At 42.5% G+C, this 24,775-nt stretch overlaps 5 protein-coding genes across 30 annotated transcripts in view; all 5 read left to right on the top strand.

The window, feature by feature from the left end:
* LOC139606386 (protocadherin gamma-C5-like) overlaps nucleotides 1-24,775 on the top strand; it is a 276,343-nt gene that overhangs the window by 166,948 nt on the left and 84,620 nt on the right. The window contains exon 1 of one of the 26 annotated variants that reach the window (XM_071458550.1): nucleotides 14,198-16,761. The exons of 24 other annotated variants lie outside the window; for them this stretch is intronic. In XM_071458550.1, coding sequence (XP_071314651.1) covers nucleotides 14,380-16,761 — 2,382 coding nt within the window. In that variant the 5' untranslated portion in view covers nucleotides 14,198-14,379. Of the gene's footprint in view, nucleotides 1-14,197; nucleotides 16,762-22,183; nucleotides 24,642-24,775 lie in introns of those variants that run through there. One more of the 26 variants, XM_071458525.1, reaches the window with a different exon arrangement.
* LOC139606400 (protocadherin beta-16-like) lies at nucleotides 10-3,311 on the top strand. The gene has a single exon (XM_071458582.1). It carries the CDS (start codon nucleotides 793-795, stop codon nucleotides 3,271-3,273), a length of 2,481 nt encoding a protein of 826 aa, XP_071314683.1. The 5' UTR covers nucleotides 10-792; the 3' UTR covers nucleotides 3,274-3,311.
* Nucleotides 4,426-7,162, top strand: LOC139606403 (protocadherin beta-16-like). The gene has a single exon (XM_071458586.1). It carries the CDS (start codon nucleotides 4,426-4,428, stop codon nucleotides 6,892-6,894), a length of 2,469 nt encoding a protein of 822 aa, XP_071314687.1. The 3' UTR covers nucleotides 6,895-7,162.
* LOC139606393 (protocadherin beta-16-like) lies at nucleotides 10,569-14,012 on the top strand. Its single transcript, XM_071458573.1, has one exon. It carries the CDS (start codon nucleotides 11,369-11,371, stop codon nucleotides 13,925-13,927), a length of 2,559 nt encoding a protein of 852 aa, XP_071314674.1. The 5' UTR covers nucleotides 10,569-11,368; the 3' UTR covers nucleotides 13,928-14,012.
* LOC139606415 (protocadherin beta-16-like) lies at nucleotides 16,772-21,525 on the top strand. The gene has a single exon (XM_071458599.1). It carries the CDS (start codon nucleotides 19,109-19,111, stop codon nucleotides 21,521-21,523), a length of 2,415 nt encoding a protein of 804 aa, XP_071314700.1. The 5' UTR covers nucleotides 16,772-19,108; the 3' UTR covers nucleotides 21,524-21,525.

The following is a 24,775-nucleotide window of genomic DNA, read 5'->3' as shown; positions in this document are numbered from 1 at the left end:
TACTCATTTGTAGAACATTTTTTAATTGTACTGCTTTCACTTTCTGTGCAGCCTTGCACAGAAAGTAATTTGGCTTTGGTTTGTAACTTTTTGTCGATATTTAGGCCTAACTGAATATCCATTTTACTCTTTCAGTTTTACATCTTTTATATTTTATTATGGTCCAGATTATGCACTGTAAGGATGTATTGAAAACCTATTATACACGTGGTTCCATACGTGACACTTTTCTTAAGAGGAAATTGGTACATCTACCGTGAAATCACTTGTGATGCTGATGTGGTAAATTCAGAAAACTTTCATCATTTCAGGACCTTGGACAACGACATATTTAGACTCAGTTCCATCTCTCCGTTCCACTAATCTTCTCGTTGTTTTTCCTTGTTATTTGCTAATCTATTTTAAACATGCTTTTGTGTGCTTCGCGTTATTATGGGCACATTACTGTACTTCAAGATTCCAACAAAAGTTAGAAAGTTGCCTCTATGAACGCAAATTTTTGCCTCATTTCCAGGTAGACCTTCATAACAGCATGTCCTCTGGACAGATTAATTCATGTCGTTTTCTGCAGTTTTGTGCAGTTTTGCAGCTTGAACTCTTAGGGTCGCTATTGACCAGAGTGTTGATGACTGAGAGGAGAGTTGTATCGGCACCTCCCATGCAACGTTGACGTAATGAAGAGAGATTACGACAGGAAAGAACGAATACTCGAGATCTGTATAATATCTGATACCAGAGACAACGGGCACTGGGCTTTTTTTTCTGCAGTCTGGATTATGCATTTGGAAATAGATGCTTGACATTGGAACAGATTTCTTTTTGTCGGATATAAAGCCGAACTGTGGAACCTCAGTAAGAACATACGCAGATAGAACAATGAAAGGACAGGCGCTGTTGTTTCTCTCTCTGCTTTCCCTCGGCTCCGTAACTGGGCAAGTCAGTTACACAATACCGGAGGAAATGGTGAAAGGGTCTTTAGTCGGTAATATAGCGCAGGATTTAGGCTTAGAAACCAAACGTTTGACTTCTGGTAAAGCTCGAATTTATTCCCGAGACACCGACGAGTACATCGAGCTGAACAGAGAAAGAGGAGTCCTCCTCGTCAAAGAGAGAATCGACAGAGAGGCGCTGTGCAGACAGACGACACCGTGTGCTTTACATTTTCAGATTATTTTAGAAAATCCTATGGAATTTTACTCTGTTACAGTACAAATTACCGACATTAATGATAATGCACCAACCTTTGAGGAGGGCGTAATCGAATTCAAAATTAGCGAGTCAGCGATCACGGGGGCAAAATTTGTGCTGGAGAGGGCTGTGGATCTTGATGTTGGAATTAACGATCTTCAAAGCTACGAATTAAAACCGGCCGATCATTTTGCTATGAAAGTGCACAATAACGCTGATGGTTATAAAAATGTGGAGATGGTGCTACAGAAGCCTTTAGACAGAGAGAAACAGGAGCAGATCTCTCTTGTGTTAACGGCTGTAGATGGAGGAGAGCCGCAGATGTCAGGAACAATGCTGATCGTTATTACAGTTTTAGACGTAAATGATAATGCCCCCGTTTTTACACAGTCCACATACAAAGCTACAGTTACTGAGAATTCACCTAAAGGAACAGTTGTAGCTACTGTTACAGCCTCAGATGCAGATGAAGGCTCTAACGGTAAAATAACGTATTCAATCACAAATAGAGATGATGTAAGGAAATTATTTCAGGTAAACAAGGAAAATGGTGAAGTTACTTTAGTTGCAAATATTGATTTTGAGGAGTCGCGAAGTTTTCAAATAAATTTACTCGCTAGTGATGAAGGAGGACTCAGAGACTCTTGCAAATTAATTGTGGATGTACAAGATGTAAATGACAACAAACCTGAAATTAACATAATGTCAAAGTCAAACGTGATATCAGAGGATGCTAAACTCAATACGGTCGTTACAATGATAAACATTGAGGACAGGGACTCAGGAGAAAATGGAAAAGTGCAATGTTTTATCAGCGAAAACATGCCTTTCACTTTAAAAACATCAACCACTCATTTCTATAGCTTAGTGACAGACAGTGAATTAGACAGAGAAACAGCCTCTGAGTATAATATAACAGTGACCTGCTCTGATGAGGGAGTGCCCTCCCTCTCCAGCAGCGTCACTCTCACCTTACAGATCTCTGATGTGAATGACAACGCTCCTGTCTTTGAGAGGAGCTCATATGAGGCCTACATTGTAGAAAACAACACACCAGGCCTCTCTATATTCACAGTGAAAGCCAGAGACGCTGACTGGAACCAGAATGCCCGTGTTTCTTACATACTGGAGGACTCCTCTGTTAACGGAGTGCCAGTCTCCTCATATGTGTCCGTTAGTGCTGATAGTGGAGTCATCCATGCAGTGCGCTCTTTTGACTACGAGCAGATCAAAGATTTCCAGTTCCGCGTCAAAGCTCAGGATGGAGGCTCTCCTCCACTCAGTGGTAATGTGAGTGTGAAAATACTGATCCAGGACCAGAACGACAACCCTCCTCAGGTCCTGTACCCAGTCCAGACTGGCGGCTCTCTGGTGGCTGAAATGGTGCCTCGGTCAGCAGATGTGGGCTATCTGGTGACTAAAGTGGTGGCTGTTGATGTGGACTCTGGACAGAATGCCTGGCTCTCCTATAAACTGCAGAAAGCCACAGACAGGGCGCTGTTTGAAGTGGGCTTACAGAATGGAGAAATAAGAACTATCCGCCAAGTGACTGATAAAGATGCAGTGAAACAGAGACTGACTGTTATAGTGGAGGACAACGGGCAGCCCTCTCGTTCAGCTACAGTCATTGTGAACGTGGCGGTGGCGGACAGCTTCCCTGAAGTGCTGTCGGAGTTCACTGACTTTACCCACGACAAGGAGTACAATGACAACCTGACTTTTTACTTAGTGTTGGCTCTGGCTGTGGTCTCTTTCCTCTTCATCACGTGTTTAGTGGTTATTATATCAGTGAAAATCTACAGATGGAGACAGTCTCGCATCCTGTATCACTCCAGTCTCCCTGTGATTCCATATTATCCTCCACGTTACTCAGACACTTTGGGGACAGGGACTCTCCAACACGTGTACAATTACGAGGTGTGCAGGACGACTGACTCCAGAAAGAGTGACTGTAAGTTCGGCAGAGCTGGTAGTCAAAACGTGCTGATAATGGACCCCAGTTCTACAGGGACGATGCAGCGGATACAGAATGAAAAGAGCATCCTGGATGAACCAGACTCTCCTCTAGAGGTTAGACTGCTTTAAGTTTTTACAAAGTATTTATGAATTTTTTTTTTTTACATTTTAAAACTAGTAGTTTTTTTCAGTTGAAATTATGCGGCAAATGAATATCAGAGGATAATCTTCTTGATGTCTTAAACTGTCTTCCTTTACTCAGTAGCCCTGTTATATTGATTTCTGTCTTTAATTTCCATTTTATCAATGCTCCATTTTCGATTTTAACCTCATTGCAGACGTTCACTTGTTTGATTTAGACTTATTATTAATACATTTGTTGGTTTCATATACCTTAACTTCTTCCAAAGACAGATACACAACAACCATAGGCCTACTTACTTTGCATTGTGCATGAAAGCTCAACTGACTGTTTCAGCACCCCCTGCCAACATTCATCGACTCTTTTTCTTACATGTTGTCACTTTTTGAACATACACGAACGTTTTCAATATAATAATGTGGTTGATATATTTATTTTCGTGGCCAGTATTAATATCTTTTTGTGGGAATCATTCACACAAAAGTTATTCAATTTTGGGACAGTAGTGTATTTTTTGTGAGGGGACTTGTGCGGGGTATCCAAGTCAGAAACTTATCCGTTTCAGAACATTGGACAGCGACTTTATCCGCTTCCTTTATTTCTGCTCGATGTATTCACTCTATATTGAACGATCTCTTCGTGTTTTTGCTTCAACTTTTTTATTACTTAGAAGATGAAGTGGTATATAAATAGTACAGCATCTAAAAATGACTGTAAAATCACGCAACCACAGCTTTAAAGATATCCCCGCAGAAGTGAAGGAATATGTTCACTTTGTCTCTGTATTTATGACTTTTGGTCATTTTCAGATTTTTGAACAGCAGGTTCTCTGAACAGTGTCGTTTATGTTGGATTTCTGTAGTTTTATCATGTGGACTCTTAGGGCCGCTGTTGACCAGAGTGTCGACGGCTGACTGAAGGGTTGGAGCGGCACCTCCCATAAAACGTCGACATAATAGAGAAGGAACACGACGGGAAAGAAGGGACACTCGGCTCCTGAAAAATATTGGAAACGCTTTGAGACTTTCTTTCTTTTGTGTGGATTGTGCAGGCGACCTTTGCCAATTGATATTGGAATCGATATCAGTTATATGGGAGATAAAAACATTGAACCTAACTGAAGCAATTCGGAAAGAACAATGACAAGGCAAGTACTGCTGTACATGTATCTCCTGTCTGTCGGCTCGGTGCTCGGGCAAGTCAGCTACACCATTCCTGAGGAAATGGCCAAAGGATTTTTAGTGGGTAATATAGCACATGATTTAGGTTTACAGACCAAACGTCTAGCATCTGGTAAAGCTCGGATTTATACCAGGGAGAGCGGCGACTACATCGAGCTGAACAGAGAAAGAGGAGTCCTCCTCGTCAAAGAGAGAATCGACAGAGAGGCGCTGTGCAGACAGACGACACCGTGTGCTTTACATTTTCAGATTATTTTAGAAAATCCGATGGAATTTTACACGGTTACAGTACAAATTACTGACATTAATGATAATGCTCCGACCTTTGAAAAAAGTGAAATGAAATTTAAAATTAGCGAATCGGCCATCACGGGGGCAAAATTTGTGCTGGAGAGGGCTGTGGATCTTGATGTTGGAATTAACGATCTTAAAAGCTACGAATTAAAGCCAACGGATAATTTTGTTCTGAAACTGCACAATAACGCGGATGGAAATAAAAATGTTGAGATGGTGCTACAGAAGCCTTTAGACAGAGAGAAACAGGAGCAGATCTCTCTTGTGTTAACGGCTGTAGATGGAGGAGAGCCGCAGATGTCAGGAACAATGCTGATCGTTATTACAGTTTTAGACGTAAATGATAATGCCCCCGTTTTTACACAGTCCACATACAAAGCTACAGTTACTGAGAATTCACCTAAAGGAACAGTTGTAGCTACTGTTACAGCCTCAGACGCAGATCAAGGTTCAAACAGTAAAATAACTTATTCAATCACGAACACGTTAGATGATATTAGGAAAGTATTTGAGATAAATGAGGAAAATGGTGAAATTAGTTTAATTGGAAACATTGATTTTGAAGAGTCCAGACACTATCAAATAAATTTACTCGCTAGTGATGAAGGAGGACTCACAGATTCTTGCAAATTAATTGTGGATGTACAAGATGTAAATGACAACAAACCTGAAATCAACATAATGTCAAAGTCAAACGTGATATCAGAGGATGCTAAACTCAATACGGTCGTTACAATGATAAACATTGAGGACAGGGACTCAGGAGAAAATGGAAAAGTGCAATGTTTTATCAGCGAAAACATGCCTTTCACTTTAAAAACATCAACCGCTAATTTCTATAGCTTAGTGACAGACAGTGAATTAGACAGAGAAACAGCCTCTGAGTACAATATAACAGTGACCTGCTCTGATGAGGGAGTGCCCTCCCTCTCCAGCAGCGTCACTCTCACCTTACAGATCTCTGATGTGAATGACAACGCTCCTGTCTTTGAGAGGAGCTCATATGAGGCCTACATTGTAGAAAACAACACACCAGGCCTCTCTATATTCACAGTGAAAGCCAGAGACGCTGACTGGAACCAGAATGCCCGTGTTTCTTACATACTGGAGGACTCCTCTGTTAACGGAGTGCCGGTCTCCTCATATGTGTCCGTTAGTGCTGATAGTGGAGTCATCCATGCAGTGCGCTCTTTTGACTACGAGCAGATCAAAGATTTCCAGTTCCGCGTCAAAGCTCAGGATGGAGGCTCTCCTCCACTCAGTAGCAATGTGAGTGTGAAAATACTGATCCAGGACCAGAACGACAACCCTCCTCAGGTCCTGTACCCAGTCCAGACTGGCGGCTCTCTGGTGGCTGAAATGGTGCCTCGGTCAGCAGATGTGGGCTATCTGGTGACTAAAGTGGTGGCTGTTGATGTGGACTCTGGACAGAATGCCTGGCTCTCCTATAAACTGCAGAAAGCCACAGACAGGGCGCTGTTTGAAGTGGGTTTACAGAATGGAGAAATAAGAACTATCCGCCAAGTGACTGATAAAGATGCAGTGAAACAGAGACTGACTGTTATAGTGGAGGACAACGGGCAGCCCTCTCGTTCAGCTACAGTCATTGTGAATGTGGCGGTGGCGGACAGCTTCCCTGAAGTGCTGTCGGAGTTCACTGACTTTACCCACGACAAGGAGTACAATGACAACCTGACTTTTTACTTAGTGTTGGCTCTGGCTGTGGTCTCCTTCCTCTTCATCACGTGTTTAGTGGTTATTATATCAGTGAAAATCTACAGATGGAGACAGTCTCGCATCCTGTATCACTCCAGTCTCCCTGTGATTCCATATTATCCTCCACGTTACTCAGACACTTTGGGGACAGGGACTCTCCAACACGTGTACAATTACGAGGTGTGCAGGACGACTGACTCCAGAAAGAGTGACTGTAAGTTCGGCAGAGCTGGTAGTCAAAACGTGCTGATAATGGACCCCAGTTCTACAGGGACGATGCAGCGGATACAGAGTGAAAAGAGCATCCTGGATGAACCTGACTCTCCATTAGAGGTTAGTCAAATGGTTAAGCTTGGTCTCTGTGCCGTCATTTTTCCTTCAGTATTTGGTTGTATTATATTGATAGTAATCTGTTGACACTATTCCACCATTTTCAGAACCACAAACTGCGTCCCACAATGTTCTTCTCAGTCCATAGCCTTTTATCTTATTTAACACCAACCTTACTTTGGCTTGGTTGCATTTTATGTGAAAGTGGACTGATAAATCCTTTAGAGGTAAGACAAATTAAACATCATTTTTCAAAACTATTCAATAGTGCACCTTCACTTTCTTTCATTAACAATTAGTGGCGTCATGGAATTCCAAGCACTTAAAATTGCTATTGCAGTTTCTTCATACTTAGAACTTTGTATTTTCCCTGTTTTTACTGACCTCTACTTTATAAGCAATCCTGCATAGGTGGGGGAGGGGATGGGGGCTCTTTTGGTTGTAACTTGGTGTCGATATTTAACTTATTTTTACTCAGTTAATCAATATTAAAACATTTTTTATTATGGTCCAGGTGAGGCACGGTAAGGTTTCATTAAGCACATCGACTTATTATTCACATGGCTTCATAATGAAAATTAGTGCTTTAAAAAACATCAGTGTGTCTTAAGATTTGTTAATTTGAAATCGGTACATAGACTGTGAAACCACTTGTGATGGTGATGTGGTCAGTTAAAAAAACTTTTGTCATTTCAATACGTCGGAGAGCGACATTTTTAAACTCAATTTGTTCCTCTCCATGTCACACGTTTTAATTTTCTTATCAGTTTAATCTTTAAGTTGTTTTCCTTGTTATTTGCTAATCCATTTCAAAGATGTTTTTCTTTGATACTTTCAGTCAGATGTGACTTGTGTTCCTTATAGATACATTATCATCTCTGCAGATTCAAAAAAAAAAAAGCCAGAAAGTAGAAACATAAACTGTCTTGTAGTGGCAACTCGCCGTTTGCGAAGAGGATAATGTTCCTTGCGTGGCTATTGTTGTTGTTTTTTTTCCAATTACAGTTTCCTAAAAGTAAGTCTTCTGGACAGATTCATTAATTCAGGTTTTCTGCAGTTTTGCAGTATGAACTCTTAGGGCCGCTGTTGACCAGAGTGTTGATGACTGAGAGTGGGGTTGCAGCAGCACCTCCCATGTAACGTCGACATAACGGAGAGAGACTTCGACGGCAAAGAACGAACATTTGGAATCTGTAGAGTATCTGATACCAGAGACAACGACCACCGAGGCAGTTTTTTTTATCTCAGTGTGGACTGTACGGTTGAAAATTGAAGCTTGACATTTGAATGGATTTCAGTTTATGGGATATGTCGCCGGACTGTGGAACCTCGATGAGAAAATACTCGGCTAGAACAATGAAAGGACAGGCGCTGTTGTTTCTCTCTCTGCTTTCCCTCGGCTCCGTAACTGGGCAAGTCAGTTACACAATACCGGAGGAGATGGTGAAAGGGTCTTTAGTCGGTAATATAGCGCAGGATTTAGGCTTAGAAACCAAACGTTTGACTTCTGGTAAAGCTCGAATTTATTCCCGAGACACCGACGAGTACATCGAGCTGAACAGAGAAAGAGGAGTCCTCCTCGTCAAAGAGAGAATCGACAGAGAGGCGCTGTGCAGACAGACGACCCCGTGTGCTTTACATTTTCAGATTATTTTAGAAAATCCTATGGAATTTTACTCTGTTACAGTCCAGGTCACAGATATTAATGATAACCCTCCGACTTTTAAAAAAAGAGAAATCAATTTCAAAATTAGCGAGTCAGCGATCACCGGGTCAAAATTTTTGCTTGAGAGGGCTGTGGATCTTGATGTTGGAATTAACGGTGTCCATAACTATGACTTAAAGCCAACGGATAATTTTGTCCTAAAACTGCACAATAATGCGGATGGAAATAAAAATGTTGAGATGGTGCTACAGAAGCCTTTAGACAGAGAGAAACAGGAGCAGATCTCTCTTGTGTTAACGGCTGTAGATGGAGGAGAGCCGCAGATGTCAGGAACAATGCTGATTGTTATTACAGTTTTAGACGTAAATGATAATGCCCCCGTTTTTACACAGTCCACATACAAAGCTACAGTTACTGAGAATTCACCTAAAGGAACAGTTGTAGCTACTGTTACAGCCTCAGATGCAGATGAAGGCTCTAATGGTAAAATTACTTATTCAATCACGAATTCAGTAGAAGATGACAGGAAAGTATTTGAGGCAAATGTGGAAAATGGTGAAGTTACTTTAGTTGGAAACATTGATTTTGAAGAGTCCAGACACTATCAAATAAATTTACTCGCTAGTGATGAAGGAGGACTCACAGATTCTTGCAAATTAATTGTGGATGTACAAGATGTAAATGACAACAAACCAGAAATCAACATAATGTCAAAGTCAACTGTGATATCAGAGAATGCTAAACTCAATACGGTCGTTACAATGATAAACACTGAGGATCTAGATTCAGCAGAAAACGGAAACGTGAAATGCTTTATCAGCGAAAACATGCCTTTCACTTTAAAAACATCAACCACTAATTTCTATAGCTTAGTGATAGACAGTGAATTAGACAGAGAAACAGCCTCTGAGTATAATATAACAGTGACCTGCTCTGATGAGGGAGTGCCCTCCCTCTCCAGCAGCGTCACTCTCACCTTACAGATCTCTGATGTGAATGACAACGCTCCTGTCTTTGAGAGGAGCTCATATGAGGCCTACATTGTAGAAAACAACACACCAGGCCTCTCTATATTCACTGTGAAAGCCAGAGACGCTGACTGGAACCAGAATGCCCGTGTTTCTTACATACTGGAGGACTCCTCTGTTAACGGAGTGCCAGTCTCCTCATATGTGTCCGTTAGTGCTGATAGTGGAGTCATCCATGCAGTGCGCTCTTTTGACTACGAGCAGATCAAAGATTTCCAGTTCCGCGTCAAAGCTCAGGATGGAGGCTCTCCTCCACTCAGTAGCAATGTGAGTGTGAAAGTACTGATCCAGGACCAGAACGACAACCCTCCTCAGGTTCTGTACCCAGTCCAGACTGGTGGCTCTCTGGTGGCTGAAATGGTGCCTCGGTCAGCAGATGTGGGCTATCTGGTGACTAAAGTGGTGGCTGTTGATGTGGACTCTGGACAGAATGCCTGGCTCTCCTATAAACTGCAGAAAGCCACAGACAGGGCGCTGTTTGAAGTGGGCTTACAGAATGGAGAAATAAGAACTATCCGCCAAGTGACTGATAAAGATGCAGTGAAACAGAGACTGACTGTTATAGTGGAGGACAACGGGCAGCCCTCTCGTTCAGCTACAGTCATTGTGAATGTAGCGGTGGCGGACAGCTTCCCTGAAGTGCTGTCGGAGTTCACTGACTTTACCCACGACAAGGAGTACAATGACAACCTGACTTTTTACTTGGTGTTGGCTCTGGCTGTGGTCTCCTTCCTCTTCATCACGTGTTTAGTGGTTATTATATCAGTGAAAATCTACAGATGGAGACAGTCTCGCATCCTGTATCACTCCAGTCTCCCTGTGATTCCATATTATCCTCCACGTTACTCAGACACTTTGGGGACAGGGACTCTCCAACACGTGTACAATTACGAGGTGTGCAGGACGACTGACTCCAGAAAGAGTGACTGTAAGTTCGGCAGAGCTGGTAGTCAAAATGTGCTGATAATGGACCCCAGTTCTACAGGGACGATGCAGCGGATACAGAATGAAAAGAGCATCCTGGATGAACCAGACTCTCCATTAGAGGTTAGTCCTTCAGTTACAAAGTAGCCTTGTTTTTTATATTTTTAACCAAAATGACAAAAACAAGTAGACAAAGAAAAAAAGTAGAAGAAAAAAACCTTACAATCACACTTATTGCTGAATTTCACCAGTGTATTGTCATAAATGGGTTTCAGCACCACGGACAGCGCTAGACTAATCACGATACTTAGGCTAATACAGAATTTGTGTAAAAGCTCAGTTTTCCAATATTTTAGGTCGTGTGTGTGTGTGTGTGTGTGTGTGTGTGTGAGAGAGAGAGAGAGAGAGAGAGAGACTTTTGTGTTTTTCTGTAGAGTGTTCTCGTAACATTCTCTTGCACAGTACAGTTGACATCCAGTTGTTTCTTTTAAACACGCCATCCTGTTTTTGGCTTTTATTTCTTTGTGTTTCCGTCATTTATTAAAATTACTTTGGCATTAAGGGCAGTCACACTACGCAACTCGATTGTGTCCATTATTTGAATAACTTTTTAACCTCACCATGGCCTGTCTCCTTAATGCCCTGTCTGGTGCAATTTCGTGTTGTGCACTCTTAGGGACGCTGTTGGCCAGTGTGTGGTAGTTTCACTGCAGAGCTCAGCAGCACCTCCCCGATGATTTAGATTCGCTGGAAACAAGGTCTATACAGTACACAATCCGAGATACCGAGAACACGACACACGGGCAAAGGGGTTTAAAATATTTTCATCGACATTTGTGCTGACGGGTTTTGAGTCTTGGTCCTGCTCTGTGTGGAATACGACTGTCTTTTTGCGGATTTTTTCCTGATTTGTTGTGATGGTAGAGAGCCATTGAACGAAACAATGAGACGGCAAGTACTATTGTTTGTGTCCGTGGTCTCTCTCTGTTCCGTGCTTGGGCAGGTCAGCTATTCTGTCCCCGAGGAAATGTCGAAAGGCTCACTGGTCGGAAACATCGCACAAGATTTGGGTTTAGATTTAAAACGGCTGAAAACAGGGAACGCTCGCTTGCACATTGGAAACAGCGCTGAATACATCGAGCTGAATAAAGAAAAGGGACTCCTTCTCATCAAGGAGAGAATAGACAGAGAGGCGTTATGCAAACAAACGACTCCCTGTGCTTTACATTTTCAAATTATTTTGGATAACCCCATCGAGTTCTATCGCGTTACGGTCGAAATAACAGATATAAACGACAATGCACCCACATTCAAAATGAATAATATGCTATTTGAGATAAGCGAATCGGCTGCCAAGGGGGCGAAATTTGTTTTAGAGAAAGCATTGGATTCTGATGTTGGAATAAACGGACTCAAGACCTACTCCCTTAACCCAACAGATAACTTCGTTTTAAAACTCAACGACAACGCTGGTGGAGAAAAGGAGGTAGAGATGGTCTTGGAGAAACCTCTCGATCGTGAGAAACAAGAGCATTTGACTCTGACACTAACTGCCGTCGACGGAGGTGAACCTCAGCAGTCAGGGACAGTGCAAATTCACGTAACTGTATTAGATGCGAATGACAATGCTCCCGTGTTTACGCAGTCAACATACAAAGCAAGTTTAATGGAAAATACCCAGAAAGGAACTTCATTAATGACTGTAACAGCCACAGATATCGATCAGGGCACAAATAGTTTATTAACGTATTCTATTTCTAGTAACACTGACGGAATCTTGGATTTATTTGAAATACACGGAACAAGTGGAGAGGTACGTTTGATTGGAAAAATAGACTATGAGACATCAAAACATTATCAGCTACATGTTAAAGCAAGAGATCAAGGTGGGCTCACGGACTCATGCAAAATACTATTTGACATTATTGATGTTAATGACAATACTCCAATAATTGATTTGATGTCAACTACACAATCGATACCGGAAGATTCCACATTACAGACAGTTGTTGCTGTGATGAATGTACATGACGCTGACTCAGAAAATAACGGGGTGGTTAAATGTTTTCTGAGTGACAGTGTACCTTTCATCATTGAAAATACATCGAATGGCTTCTATAGCATACTAACAAACACCGATTTGGACAGAGAAACAGCCTCTGAGTATAATATAACTGTGACCTGCTCTGATGAGGGAGTGCCCTCCCTCTCCAGCAGCGTCACTCTCACCTTACAGATCTCTGATGTGAATGACAACGCTCCTGTCTTTGAGAGGAGCTCATATGAGGCCTACATTGTAGAAAACAACACACCAGGCCTCTCTATATTCACAGTGAAAGCCAGAGACGCTGACTGGAACCAGAATGCCCGTGTTTCTTACATACTGGAGGACTCCTCTGTTAACGGAGTGCCGGTCTCCTCATATGTGTCCGTTAGTGCTGATAGTGGAGTCATCCATGCAGTGCGCTCTTTTGACTACGAGCAGATCAAAGATTTCCAGTTCCGCGTCAAAGCTCAGGATGGAGGCTCTCCTCCACTCAGTAGCAATGTGACTGTGAAAATACTGATCCAGGACCAGAACGACAACCCTCCTCAGGTTCTGTACCCAGTCCAGACTGGCGGCTCTCTGGTGGCTGAAATGGTGCCTCGATCAGCAGATGTGGGCTATCTGGTGACTAAAGTGGTGGCTGTTGATGTGGACTCTGGACAGAATGCCTGGCTCTCCTATAAACTGCAGAAAGCCACAGACAGGGCGCTGTTTGAAGTGGGCTTACAGAATGGAGAAATAAGAACTATCCGCCAAGTGACTGATAAAGATGCAGTGAAACAGAGACTGACTGTTATAGTGGAGGACAACGGGCAGCCCTCTCGTTCAGCTACAGTCATTGTGAACGTAGCGGTGGCGGACAGCTTCCCTGAAGTGCTGTCGGAGTTCACTGACTTTACCCACGACAAGGAGTACAATGACAATCTGACTTTTTACTTAGTGTTGGCTCTGGCTGTAGTCTCCTTCCTCTTCATCACGTGTTTAGTGGTTATTATATCAGTGAAAATCTACAGATGGAGACAGTCTCGCATCCTGTATCACTCCAGTCTCCCTGTGATTCCATATTATCCTCCACGTTACTCAGACACTTTGGGGACAGGGACTCTCCAACACGTGTACAATTACGAGGTGTGCAGGACAACTGACTCCAGAAAGAGTGACTGTAAGTTCGGCAGAGCTGGTAGTCAAAACGTGCTGATAATGGACCCCAGTTCTACAGGGACGATGCAGCGGATACAGAGTGAAAAGAGCATCCTGGATGAACCAGACTCTCCTCTAGAGGTTAGAACATTTTCCCCTTTGGCTTTGTCAAAATTGCATGTTTATGTATGTCTACTCGCTGACTGTTTAGTTTCAGCACCATGGACAGAGGCAGCCCCATGCATCCCGCTCCCCCTCTCTTGCTCCCATATTTCGTGTCACACAGTTGTAATAATATGTTTCAATTTCTGTTAGTTATTCTTACTCCGTTTTTGTTTTGTGGCTATGTTGTGACATGTTACCTATATTTTATATTCGGATCGACGGAGCTCACTTTTTGATAAATATTTTTAAAGTTTTTCCTCATACAATAATGCACCTTCCTAAACTGTTTCAGCTGATAACATTACTTGTCTTGTAATTTCACTCCTTGAACTCCGTGGGCCGCTGTTGGTCAACGCGTTGCAGTTGGAGAGAGGATCTGAAGCAGAACCTCCCATGTCGTGTTGTTATTCTAGTAGAAAGAAAAGAGGCGAAAGCTCTATTCGCGGACAGAAAGCCCATTAGACGGACACATTAAGCGGATAGATTCCTCCGAAATTTGTGGATTATATCAACATTCCTTTATTTATTTTTACATGGAGATATCTGTGTTGTGAAATCGAGTGTAACTCTTTTGTGGTGCGACGTAGACTGTGGATAGAACAATGACACGGCAAGTACTGTTTTTCATCTCGATCGTCTCTCTCGGTTCAGTTCTCGGACAAGTCAGCTACTCTATTCCAGAGGAAATGGCAAAAGGCTCTGTGGTGGGTAACATAGCACGGGATTTAGGTTTAGATGTGAAGAGATTAAAGGCAGGTAAAGCCCGTATTTTTACGGGCGACAGTGCGGAATACATCGAGCTGAGTAGAGAAAGAGGAGTCCTCCTTGTGAAAGAGAGAATCGACAGAGAGTCGCTCTGCAGACAGACGACGCCTTGTGCTTTACATTTGCAAATTATTCTAGAAAACCCAATGGAGCTTTTTCGAATAACAGTAGAGATCACCGACATCAACGACAACAGTCCCACTTTTAAAAACGACGAGAAACGTTTTGAAATTAGCGAATCCGCAGTTACAGGATCAAAATTTGTATTGGAAAGAGCGGTCGATGCAGACATTGGCATTAATGGCCTGAAAAATTACAGCTTGAAACCTACGGATAATTTTGTACTGAAAATACAAAGTCAGGCGGATGGAAATAAAAAGGTTGAAATGGTTTTACACAAGCCGTTGGATCGAGAGAAGGAGGAGCAAATATCATTGTTGTTAACAGCTGTAGATGGAGGAGAGCCTCAGATGTCTGGAACTGTAAAGATTTATGTGACCGTACTCGATGTAAACGACAATGCTCCTGTTTTTACGCAGTCGGTTTACAAGGCGGCAATAACGGAAAATTCTCAGAAAGGAACAACACTGACAACAGTGAGTGCTTCTGATGCAGATAAAGGAACAAATGGGGAGGTTTCTTATTCAGTATCGACGACTATGGACAGCGTGTCTGACACATTTACAATAAATGAAAATGGTGAAGTAATATTAGTTGGCGAAGTCGACTTTGAAAAAGCCAAGTATTACCAAATTGATATTGAGGCTAAAGACAGTGGTGGTCTGTCTGATTCCAGTAAGATTATAGTTGATGTCATTGATGTTAACGACAACAAGCCTGTGATCAGCATACTTTCCAAATCTGATTCAATCCCAGAAGATTCTCCTCAAAATACAGTCATAGTTATCTTCAGTGTCCTTGACCCAGATTCAGCTAACAATGGCCAAGTGAACTGCAGAATAAATGGTAACATACCATTTACAATAACTACTTCTTCAAATGATTTCTATAGCTTAGTGACAGACAGCGATTTGGACAGAGAAACAGCCTCTGAGTATAACATAACAGTGACCTGCTCTGATGAGGGAGTGCCCTCCCTCTCCAGCAGCGTCACTCTCACCTTACAGATCTCTGATGTGAATGACAACGCTCCTGTCTTTGAGAGGAGCTCATATGAGGCCTACATTGTAGAAAACAACACACCAGGCCTCTCTATATTCACAGTGAAAGCCAGAGATGCTGACTGGAACCAGAATGCCCGTGTTTCTTACATATTGGAGGACTCCTCTGTTAACGGAGTGCCGGTCTCCTCATATGTGTCCGTTAGTGCTGATAGTGGAGTCATCCATGCAGTGCGCTCTTTTGACTACGAGCAGATCAAAGATTTCCAGTTCCGCGTCAAAGCTCAGGATGGAGGCTCTCCTCCACTCAGTAGCAATGTGAGTGTGAAAATACTGATCCAGGACCAGAACGACAACCCTCCTCAGGTTCTGTACCCAGTCCAGACTGGCGGCTCTCTGGTGGCTGAAATGGTGCCTCGGTCAGCAGATGTGGGCTATCTGGTGACTAAAGTGGTGGCTGTTGATGTGGACTCTGGACAGAATGCCTGGCTCTCCTATAAAATGCAGAAAGCCACAGACAGGGCGCTGTTTGAAGTGGGCTTACAGAATGGAGAAATAAGAACTATCCGCCAAGTGACTGATAAAGATGCAGTGAAACAGAGACTGACTGTTATAGTGGAGGACAACGGGCAGCCCTCTCGTTCAGCTACAGTCATTGTGAAGGTGGCGGTGGCGGACAGTTTTCCTGAAGTGCTGTCGGAGTTCACTGACTTTACCCACGACAAGGAGTACAATGACAACCTGACTTTTTACTTAGTGTTGGCTCTGGCTGTGGTCTCCTTCCTCTTCATCACGTGTTTAGTGGTTATTATATCAGTGAAAATCTACAGATGGAGACAGTCTCGCATCCTGTATCACTCCAGTCTCCCTGTGATTCCATATTATCCTCCACGTTACTCAGACACTTTGGGGACAGGGACTCTCCAACACGTGTACAATTACGAGGTGTGCAGGACGACTGACTCCAGAAAGAGTGACTGTAAGTTCGGCAGAGCTGGTAGTCAAAACGTGTTGATAATGGACCCCAGTTCTACAGGGACGATGCAGCGGATACAGAATGAAAAGAGCATCCTGGATGAACCTGAGTCTCCTCTAGAGGTTAGTCACATGGAATAACAGAAAGTGTTGCATTACTCCCTTCATGGCACCACATGTTCTTTTATCTTTTCATTATGTTGCACATTAAACTGGGGGCTCTTGGAAAGCAAGGAATTGCAATGCTGTTTACTTATACTTTTTTCTCTCCATTTTTCATCCTCATAACCAACCTTCCTGAATGAGTTTTTAAAGACACCTTCAATATCCACCTCTGCATGTTTACATAGTTTTATAAAACCTGCAAGTAGTTGTATCTGGTGCAAAGTTCAGCCACATCAAAGTTTTGTCTCTTTGTATCAATTTTTGATATTTATTATAATCCAGTGTCTTGCAGAATGAGCACTTTTGGTGACTAAATTGATGCTAAATTATTGATAACAAATTTAAAAGAGTTGTATTCGCAACATTACAGAATGACAAATGGGTCAAATGCTTATTGAATACATAAGTGATTCACAGTGTGCATTAATTTATGATATTTCTTTCTACTGATTTATTGTCATTATTCCCCCATACTATTTGATGAAAATAATAGCGATTTATACGTTTATTTGATAAAGATGATTCTCTCTTGAAGTCTGCAGCTGTTTTTCACCTTTGTCCATTAAACAGTTTGGAAGTCAATTTGAGATTTCATAGTGGTGCAACTTTTAAGTAGGAGCTCAAAGTTTTGTGTTTTTAAATGTCTGGCAACTCAAATTTTGAAACACTGTCTTGAGTACCATTTACAAGACACCTAGGATTGCCAAAAGTGACACACTGTCTACAAATTTACTGCTTGTCTCTTTTTGGCAACACATGAGACTTACATGAAGTAGATTATGGAAAAAAATACAAGCCTAGCTTCAGATTGTGCTGGCACGCATAAAAGTGTCTTTGCTGTCTTGGATATATTATTTGTGAAATGACTTTTGATTCTTGACTTGTAATGAGGGCCAGGATCTAGCATAAGGTTGAACTGGCTGCAGTTGTGTACTAAATATGATAGCTGAAAACATATTGTCACTAGCATCATCCTTGCTGTCTGTGTTGTCTGCATTATCGACCTGTTGTTGATTCAGCAAAGACACACCCATGACAATATATTAATCATTACCTTGTTGCTTTGTTGAGATCAGCTGTGATCACAGTCCACCTAACACTCCTGCTGTTCAGTGTCTACATATGTCTGGGTGAAGCATAATAAGCCACTCCACCTGAATTCCTGCAACAAATGTATCCAAAGAACTACTTTTTTGACAGGATGGAGCTGTGGGAAGTAAACAAAATAGTTTGAAAATGTACAGTAGGTTACTCTTATTTACGCCTCAGCCCTGTGGAAAGTAAGTAGAAAATAGTCATGACACATCTACTGTCAGTTTAAATGTCAAGTACATAGAAATCAAATGGAGAACAGAGTGTGGGTGGGTGTATTATGAGGTGACAAGCCATCTTGTGCTTCATCTGTGCAGCAAACAAGTTCAGACAAACTATATCAGTTATCAAACTTATCAGCTTGGCACTAGTCATGGCTGACAAGACTGTAATTACCTAGGAAGAACTCCAGCTGGTTAATTAGTTTTATGCTCTGCTGAATGATAGCTTATAAAAAAGTTTCCTCTCAGTGGTCACGTTAACTGCCAAAAAAAGGTAGAATCTAAGTCATTTATCAAGGTCTGATGATCGCCTTTTCCTCTAGTTTTCCTCTAAAAGAAAAATTACTTCAGTGAACCGTTTGAGCTCTGACTTGATTGAAAAGTGGACTATTAAGTTAGTATTTACTTCCAGGATAATCTAAAGTATTTAACTATTTCTGATTTGCTCAACAAAAATGACATCTTTCTAGTAATTAAGACCTACATACTAAAAGAAGAAACGCCATTCTAGCCCCAATAACTGAACTCTCAATCCATTGCAGACATAATGTAATTTTAATTGAACTGTCCTCTTAATTGAGCAGTGGCATGATTTCATTTATTCTGTAAAGTAAGGCGTTGCTCCCGAATCACATAGGGTGGCGAGATCTACTGCTTTTTTGAAGACTGGAGATCCTTTTTATTTCTTCATACTGAAGCTGCTACTGCACAGTGTAGTTTCCTGCAGTGCAAGTCTTTTGACTCTCAGCGCCGCTGTTGACCAAGGCAGAACCTTCCCCTTTCAATCTGTTATATTAAACACAGAAAGAGACACACGCACAGCACACTGGCGTCGTTGCAGAAGCCCGGACGTATCTGTACTGCGATTCATTTATTTCGGATTCGGGAAAGACGGCGATAATCAGTCTTCCTCTGGAGCACTTTGTCATAGAGGAACCTTGGCGCTTTGGATTACAGCCCTCTTTACATCTTCAGGGTTTTTCGTGGATAAGATGTGGGGCAGAACAATGAGACGGCAAGTACTGTTGTTTGTCTCGATTTTTTCCCTGAGCTCAGTGTTCGGGCAGGTCACCTACTCCATTCCCGAGGAAATGACAAAAGGCTCTCTTGTTGGTAACATAGCGCAGGATTTAGGATTAGACGTGAAAAGACTGAAGTCAGGTAAAGCTCGCATTTATACAGAGGACAATGCAGAATATGTCGAGCTGAATAAAGACAGGGGAGCTCTGCTTGTGAAAGAGAGAATCGACAGAGAGGCGCTCTGCGGGCAGACAACACCTTGCGCTTTACATCTTCAAATTACACTGGAGGACCCGATTGAATTCTATACAGTCACCGTCGAAATCAATGACATTAACGATAATGCACCCAGTTTCAAAAAGGATGAGATGAAATTTAGGATTAGTGAGTCGGCCGTGATCGGAGCGAAATTTGTGCTAGAAAGAGCTATGGATCTAGATGTCGGTGTTAACGGATTGCAGAGTTATTCACTAAAACCTACGGACAACTTTCATCTAAAACTCCAAAATCAGCAGGATGGGAGTAAAAAAGTGGAGATGGTTTTGCAAAAACCACTAGACAGAGAGACGCAAGAGCACATCTCTTTAACACTGACAGCTACTGACGGTGGTGATCCTCAGCTGTCAGGAACAATGCGAGTAGAGATTTCAGTGCTAGACGCTAATGACAATGCCCCAGTATTTACGCAGGAAGTATATAAAGTTACTATAATGGAGACCGATTCAAAGGGCACAATTTTGAGTACCGTTAGTGCTGTAGACGCAGATGAAGGTTCTAATGGAAAAGTGTCCTATTCAATAACAAACACTTTGGATGACGTCCCTGTTATGTTTAAAATTGACGAAGTCAGTGGTGTGGTAACTTTAACTGGAAACCTGGATTATGAAAAGGCACAGCACTATGAAATACATGTACAAGCTAGTGATGATGGAGGACTAACAGATTCGTGTAAGATTATTGTTGAAGTGACTGATACGAACGATAATCAACCATCTATTAATATCATGTCTAAAACGAATTCGATATCAGAAAATTCTACGCCAGGAACTGTGGTAACTATATTTAATGTTCAAGATCCTGACTCTGGAGAAAATGGGAAAGTCTCATGTAATATCGAAGAGCACATGCCATTTCTGATGAAAACAACGTCGAAAAAGTTCTTTAGCCTCGTAACAGACAGTGAATTAGACAGAGAAACAGCCTCTGAGTATAATATAACAGTGACCTGCTCTGATGAGGGAGTGCCCTCCCTCTCCAGCAGCGTCACTCTCACCTTACAGATCTCTGATGTGAATGACAACGCTCCTGTCTTTGAGAGGAGCTCATATGAGGCCTACATTGTAGAAAACAACACACCAGGCCTCTCTATATTCACAGTGAAAGCCAGAGACGCTGACTGGAACCAGAATGCCCGTGTTTCTTACATACTGGAGGACTCCTCTGTTAACGGAGTGCCGGTCTCCTCATATGTGTCCGTTAGTGCTGATAGTGGAGTCATCCATGCAGTGCGCTCTTTTGACTACGAGCAGATCAAAGATTTCCAGTTCCGTGTCAAAGCTCAGGATGGAGGCTCTCCTCCACTCAGTAGTAATGTGAGTGTGAAAATACTGATCCAGGACCAGAACGACAACCCTCCTCAGGTTCTGTACCCAGTCCAGACTGGCGGCTCTCTGGTGGCTGAAATGGTGCCTCGGTCAGCAGATGTGGGCTATCTGGTGACTAAAGTGGTGGCTGTTGATGTGGACTCTGGACAGAATGCCTGGCTCTCCTATAAACTGCAGAAAGCCACAGACAGGGCGCTGTTTGAAGTGGGCTTACAGAATGGAGAAATAAGAACTATCCGCCAAGTGACTGATAAAGATGCAGTGAAACAGAGACTGACTGTTATAGTGGAGGACAACGGGCAGCCCTCTCGTTCAGCTACAGTCATTGTGAACGTAGCGGTGGCGGACAGCTTCCCTGAAGTGCTGTCGGAGTTCACTGACTTTACCCACGACAAGGAGTACAATGACAACCTGACTTTTTACTTAGTGTTGGCTCTGGCTGTGGTCTCCTTCCTCTTCATCACGTGTTTAGTGGTTATTATATCAGTGAAAATCTACAGATGGAGACAGTCTCGCATCCTGTATCACTCCAGTCTCCCTGTGATTCCATATTATCCTCCACGTTACTCAGACACTTTGGGGACAGGGACTCTCCAACACGTGTACAATTACGAGGTGTGCAGGACGACTGACTCCAGAAAGAGTGACTGTAAGTTCGGCAGAGCTGGTAGTCAAAACGTGTTGATAATGGACCCCAGTTCTACAGGGACGATGCAGCGGATACAGAATGAAAAGAGCATCCTGGATGAACCGGACTCTCCTTTAGAGGTCAGAAAACTGTAACACTCACAAGATATATAGTCCATTAAGATATTTTGTATTAATTCCATTAGCAGTAGCCTTCAAGGGTTAACACTCACAGGATTCTGGAAAAAGACTACATATATATATATATAAAATCCTGAGAAGTTTACATAATGCTACAACGTTTGTATTCAGCACCATGGACAGCGACACTTTAACATAACGAGGTCCAACAAATGTCTTGTGCTTTTATTTTCGTCTTGGCTTCACCACTTTTATTCATGTCAGTTATAATAAAAAACATTTATTCTCTAATTACAGCATTTAAATATGTTACAAAAACACTTGACCAGAATATTATCAAAATTTTCATTGGGAACATTAAAGCATAGCCTACAAAATCAATGGCCAAATTTACTCTGGTTTTGGTTCTGTTTGACAAACGGTATGAATGCACTAACATTTTATTTGATATAACTAGTTGCAATTTGTGTTGTCAACTCAAAGGGTCGCTGTTGCCATACAACTAGATGTTATTTTTGTCTGTGTCCTGCCCCTTTGAGTCGATACGTTGGACAAAGTCAGAGAAAGGCAGAATGCACAGTCCGCCCTCATAAGGAGCACGGCCAGTAATGGTGTAACTGGATACATTGATCAGCTTTCTATAGTTGGATCGTGGATTTCTTTTCTCTTGCTATCTACCTTCGCATTGACTGCAATGGGAATGCTTTTCTTTTACGGTGCAGGAAACAATACGACATCAGGCAGAACAATGAGACGGCAAGTACTGTTGTTTTTCTCGGTGCTGTGTCTGAGCTACGTGCTTGGGCAGGTCAGCTACTCCATTCCCGAAGAAATGGCCAAAGGCTCTGTAGTTGGTAACATAGCGCATGATTTAGGTTTAGATCTTAAAAGGTTGAAATCTGGTAAAGCTCGTGTTTATACTGGAGGTAGCGTAGAGTACATAGCGCTGAATAAAGAAAGGGGAGTCCTCCTTATCCAAGAGAGGATCGACAGAGAGGCTTTATGTGGAGAGACGACGCCTTGTGCTTTACATTTCCAGTTAATTCTGGAAAATCCAATGGAATTGTTTCGTGTTACAGTGGAGATTACCGATGTAAACGATAACACTCCCAGTTTCACAAATGCAGAAAAACGCTTTGACATCAGCGAGTCCGCTGTTATTGGATCGAAATTCGTATTAGAGAAAGCTATTGATACCGACATTGGCATGAATGGCTTACAACAATACTCACTTACCCCAACGGATAACTTTGTGTTAAAACTAGAAAATCAGGGAGACGGAAGTAAAAAAGTAGAAATGGTGCTACAGAAGCCACTAGATCGAGAGAAGCAGGGATACATTTCACTGTTACTAACCGCTATAGATGGAGGAGAGCCGCGGATGTCAGGGACAATGCAGATATTTGTCAACGTACTGGATGCGAACGACAACGCACCTACATTCGCTAAACCGCTATACAGAGCAAAAATACAAGAAAATTCCCCTAAAGGCACCAGCGTAACGACTGTTAGTGCATCTGATAAAGACATTGGCTCGAACGGAGAAGTATCATATCTGATATCTCCCAGCAAACGTCCTTTATATGAATTATTTAAGATTGACTCAAAAAGTGGTGAAATTGTCCTAATTGGTGGAATAGATTATGAAAAGGCTAACATTTATCAAATCGATGTTGAAGTTGTAGACAGCGGGGGACTCTCTGATTCCACGAAGGTGATCGTTGATGTTATTGACGTAAATGACAACAATCCTCAGATAAACATTGTTTCTAAATCAGAATCCATACTAGAGGACTCCCCTTCAAACACTGTTATTGCTATGTTAAGCATAAACGATCCCGATTCAGAGAATAATGGAAAAGTAGAGTGTAAAATAGATGACAACATCCCCTTCAAAATACAAACTACATTAAATGCATTTTATACTATAGTTACAGAGGTCACTTTAGACAGAGAAACAGCCTCTGAGTATAATATAACAGTGACCTGCTCTGATGAGGGAGTGCCCTCCCTCTCCAGCAGCGTCACTCTCACCTTACAGATCTCTGATGTGAATGACAACGCTCCTGTCTTTGAGAGGAGCTCATATGAGGCCTACATTGTAGAAAACAACACACCAGGCCTCTCTATATTCACAGTGAAAGCCAGAGACGCTGACTGGAACCAGAATGCCCGTGTTTCTTACATACTGGAGGACTCCTCTGTTAACGGAGTGCCAGTCTCCTCATATGTGTCCGTTAGTGCTGATAGTGGAGTCATCCATGCAGTGCGCTCTTTTGACTACGAGCAGATCAAAGATTTCCAGTTCCGCGTCAAAGCTCAGGATGGAGGCTCTCCTCCACTCAGTAGCAATGTGACTGTGAAAATACTGATCCAGGACCAGAACGACAACCCTCCTCAGGTCCTGTACCCAGTCCAGACTGGTGGCTCTCTGGTGGCTGAAATGGTGCCTCGGTCAGCAGATGTGGGCTATCTGGTGACTAAAGTGGTGGCTGTTGATGTGGACTCTGGACAGAATGCCTGGCTCTCCTATAAACTGCAGAAAGCCACAGACAGGGCGCTGTTTGAAGTGGGCTTACAGAATGGAGAAATAAGAACTATCCGCCAAGTGACTGATAAAGATGCAGTGAAACAGAGACTGACTGTTATAGTGGAGGACAACGGGCAGCCCTCTCGTTCAGCTACAGTCATTGTGAATGTGGCGGTGGCGGACAGCTTCCCTGAAGTGCTGTCGGAGTTCACTGACTTTACCCACGACAAGGAGTACAATGACAACCTGACTTTTTACTTGGTGTTGGCTCTGGCTGTGGTCTCCTTCCTCTTCATCACGTGTTTAGTGGTTATTATATCAGTGAAAATCTACAGATGGAGACAGTCTCGCATCCTGTATCACTCCAGTCTCCCTGTGATTCCATATTATCCTCCACGTTACTCAGACACTTTGGGGACAGGGACTCTCCAACACGTGTACAATTACGAGGTGTGCAGGACGACTGACTCCAGAAAGAGTGACTGTAAGTTCGGCAGAGCTGGTAGTCAAAACGTGCTGATAATGGACCCCAGTTCTACAGGGACGATGCAGCGGATACAGAGTGAAAAGAACATCCTGGATGAACCTGACTCTCCTCTAGAGGTTGGTTTTTTTCGGCTCAATTGTAATTGGGACATGCCCGCATTTTCTCTGTAAATGATCGTGTTTCTCATACTAGGAATCACTTATTAGTCTGTATTCAGCACCATGGACAGAGGCACTGTTATCACTTTCGA

Source organism: Trachinotus anak, unplaced genomic scaffold (genome assembly GCF_046630095.1).
Source record: "Trachinotus anak isolate AG129_WGS33_773 ecotype Australia unplaced genomic scaffold, CSIRO_AGI_Tana_v1 ptg000021l, whole genome shotgun sequence".
Classification (NCBI taxonomy): domain Eukaryota; kingdom Metazoa; phylum Chordata; class Actinopteri; order Carangiformes; family Carangidae; genus Trachinotus; species Trachinotus anak.
Note: the sequence above shows the minus strand (reverse complement) of the source record. Positions and strands in the feature narration are given on the sequence as shown.

What these genes read in the sequence shown, in the direction of transcription:
- LOC139606400 (XM_071458582.1), top strand. Translation starts at nt 793, where the DNA reads ATGCTTGACATTGGAACAGATTTCTTTTTGTCGGATATAAAGCCGAAC.
- LOC139606403 (XM_071458586.1), top strand. Translation starts at nt 4,426, where the DNA reads ATGACAAGGCAAGTACTGCTGTACATGTATCTCCTGTCTGTCGGCTCG.
- LOC139606393 (XM_071458573.1), top strand. Translation starts at nt 11,369, where the DNA reads ATGAGACGGCAAGTACTATTGTTTGTGTCCGTGGTCTCTCTCTGTTCC.
- LOC139606415 (XM_071458599.1), top strand. Translation starts at nt 19,109, where the DNA reads ATGTGGGGCAGAACAATGAGACGGCAAGTACTGTTGTTTGTCTCGATT.